The 2924-nt window shown below is 53.5% G+C and overlaps 1 protein-coding gene across 1 annotated transcript in view; it reads left to right on the top strand.

The window, feature by feature from the left end:
* The first annotated feature begins 1156 nt into the window (after positions 1–1156).
* The window catches only part of TMEM104 (transmembrane protein 104), a 57786-nt gene continuing 56018 nt past the window's right edge, over positions 1157–2924 (top strand). The window contains exon 1 of the mRNA XM_007959675.2: positions 1157–1368. Coding sequence (XP_007957866.2) covers positions 1157–1368 — 212 coding nt within the window. The remainder of the gene's footprint in view (positions 1369–2924) is intronic.

Below are 2924 nucleotides of genomic sequence, written 5' to 3'. Positions count from 1 at the left end.
CAGTTCCCCTTCCGGATCCATCGTTGCAGGTCACCCAGTCCGTTCTGACACCTAGCAACCCCAGAGGACAGAGGAGGGTTTCCAAGGCTGCAAATCTTTCTGGGAGCAGACTGCCAGGTCTCTTTCTGCTGTGGAACCGCTGGGTGGGCTCTTGCAACCAAGGGCTTAACCGTTGCCTCACCAGGGTTCTTTCCCCAGGTCTACACCCAAGAGAACTGAAAGCATACATCCCCACGGAAACTTACCCCCAGAGGTTTGTAATGGCATTACTCGTGGTGGCCAAAAAGTGGAAGCACGCTAATGCCCCTCGACAGATAAATCCATGAATAAATGTGGTCTGTATGATGGGATATTACTCAGCTCTTTGTAAAAGACTGATTCATGCTACATCACAGGTGAACCTTACAAACGTTACATTGAGGGAAAGAATCCAGACACACAAGGCTATGGAGCGTGATGTCGTTCAGGTGAAGTGACCGGGAGAAGGGAATGCACAGGAACATTACACTAGATACTCTGTCCTCTAGGTATGCTATTGTGGTGGCAGAGAAGCTTGCTGGGGCGGGTCACGGCATGGCTGCTGTGGATTCGTGTCTCATTGTGGAGTGATGGAATGGAATTCCACATGGAGATGGTTACACCACCTGGTGAACATGTTAGAACACATGGACATGTACCCTGTGAAAGGGTGCATTTTTTACTATGTGAACTATGTCTCACTTTTCAAAAAACCCCTGAGTCAGTAGTAGGGGAAGGTCAGCAACCCAGGGGACCATGGGGAGAGGGGTGAAGGACTGTCGTATGCCCAGAGATCTTGGAAGCATGGATGTCTCCGTGAAGTCTGTGCTATGTGTTCAGCGTAGCGGGTGCCCCAGGTAGGACGCGCTGTCCTCGGGGAGCTGGAGTGTCAGAGCCGACATCTGACACAGCTTTGAATGATACGAGACGATGGGGTGATGAGGATGATGACAGCCAAAACTGGGGGTGTAGCTAGCTTCCAGAGGCCTTCTAAGCAGCAGCAATAGAGCAGGGGCGTTCCGATGCCCAGCGTGTCACTGTTGGTTCCTCTGCCACCACTTCTGAGTGCCTCCTTAGGACCGAGGGGTGGCTCTTCCCGCTTACCTTCTTCCCAGCTAAAAGCCGGCGTCTGGCTGCAATGGCTTGGCTGTCACCAGTCATCCTGGGAGCTGCCGACGGGGAGAGGGAGTTCATTTCTGGGTTTGAGTGTCACTTGTGTTGGTTGCAGGTCGGGCTGGTGTACATGTTCAACCTCATCGTGGGCACGGGCGCACTCACCATGCCCAAGGCCTTTGCCACCGCTGGTTGGCTCGTCAGCCTCATCCTGCTGGTGTTCCTGGGTTTCATGAGGTAAGAGACCATGGGAAGCCGAGCCGCGGGGGCCGGCTGGGAAGTCTGAGCATCTTGTAAGGAACGTGCAGGTGCTTGTGGGTGGAGGAGAGTGCATGGTGAGCCCTGGACTCGGTTGCCTGGAGAAGACAGATACAAGGCCTCCTGATGTCTGGTGCTGACGGAGCAGTTGTCCAACGTGGTTAAAATGAGCCCAGGCTTGGGAATGTCTCATGTGGTGCTTCTTCCCCACTCCGTTCACCTCCCCTGTGTTACACCTGGAGCTCTGGTGGTGCAGTGCCTAAGGCACTTGACTGCTAACCAGACCAGAAGGCTGGCGGTTCAAACCCACCAGCCACTCCTCAGAAGGAAGGTTGGCCAATCTACTTCTGTAGTGATACCACCTCAGAAACCCAAGGAGGGGTCGCTATGAGTCGGATCCGACTCAAAGGCAGTGAGTCTGGTTTTTGGTTTTTGTGTTACTCCTTACTGATGGCACCATGGGTGGTTGTTCTTTGAGAAAACACCCAGGAGCCCCAGAGAGAACCTGACTGCATTTAAGGTGCTGTGGGGACCATTATGGAAGTTAGAATTTGCTTCAGGTAGTTCACAGCATTAATGGATGAGCACGAACATGTGGGCATACACACACGTGTGTGCACATGTGAGCACACGCATGGGCAGGCGTCCCTCTCACCTTGCTGCTCTGTACCTAGCAGCATAGAAGCTGCCAGGTACAAAGGTGTGTGAGTGACGCACAAAAGCCATATTCTCCCTGAGGCTCTGCTCAGGTTCCACGCGTAGGTCCGGAGTCATTCTGTGCGGCCTCGCGCCATCTTCAGGGTCGTTGGGATGCCCACGTGCAGTGTTGCGGCATTGTGTCTCGTGAGTGCCTTCCAACCTCGGCACTCATCTTCCAGCGTGGTGTCAGGAGGGCTCTGTGGTTACCATGGGGCTTTCATCAGCTGGTTTCCAGGAGGTCACCAGTCCTTTCTTCCCAGTCTGTCTTGGTCTGGTAGCTCTGCGAGACCTGTCCACCACGGGGGACCCTGGTATTTGAAATACTGTTGGCGTAGCTCCCAGCAGAGGAGCCGTGGGGGTGCGATGGTGAAGTGCTCAGCTGCAAACCGAAAGGTTGGTGGTTTGAACCCACCCAGTGGCTCTGTGGGAGAAAAGCCCTGGCAGTCTGTTCCATAGATCACAGCCTAGGAAACTCTGTGGAGCGGTTCTGCCGTGTCACATGGGGTCGCTGTGAGTCGAAAGTGACTCAGCGATGACAACAACTATCGAAAGAGTAAAACAGAGCGCACGTATTAAAGCAAATCAGGACACGGAAGAGGCTGAGTGAAGACCCACACTTTCAGCTTCTTTATGTATTTTCTTTTCAGGGATTTAGGGCCAACCTTGGGGTACTTTTGGCCCATTATGTACTAGGAACCCTGGCAGCCAGGAGCCCCAGAAATCCTTGTCCTTACATGGCTCTCCTGTCCCCTTTAAGAGGAGCCTTGGTGATGCAGCAGTTAAAACACTCAGCTGCTAACCGAAAGTTTGGTGGTTTGAACCCACCAGCCACTCCA

The sequence above is a fragment of the Orycteropus afer genome, unplaced genomic scaffold (genome assembly GCF_000298275.1).
Source record: "Orycteropus afer afer isolate SDZICR_OR568_19922 unplaced genomic scaffold, OryAfe1.0 scaffold00018, whole genome shotgun sequence".
Classification (NCBI taxonomy): domain Eukaryota; kingdom Metazoa; phylum Chordata; class Mammalia; order Tubulidentata; family Orycteropodidae; genus Orycteropus; species Orycteropus afer.
Note: the sequence above shows the minus strand (reverse complement) of the source record. Positions and strands in the feature narration are given on the sequence as shown.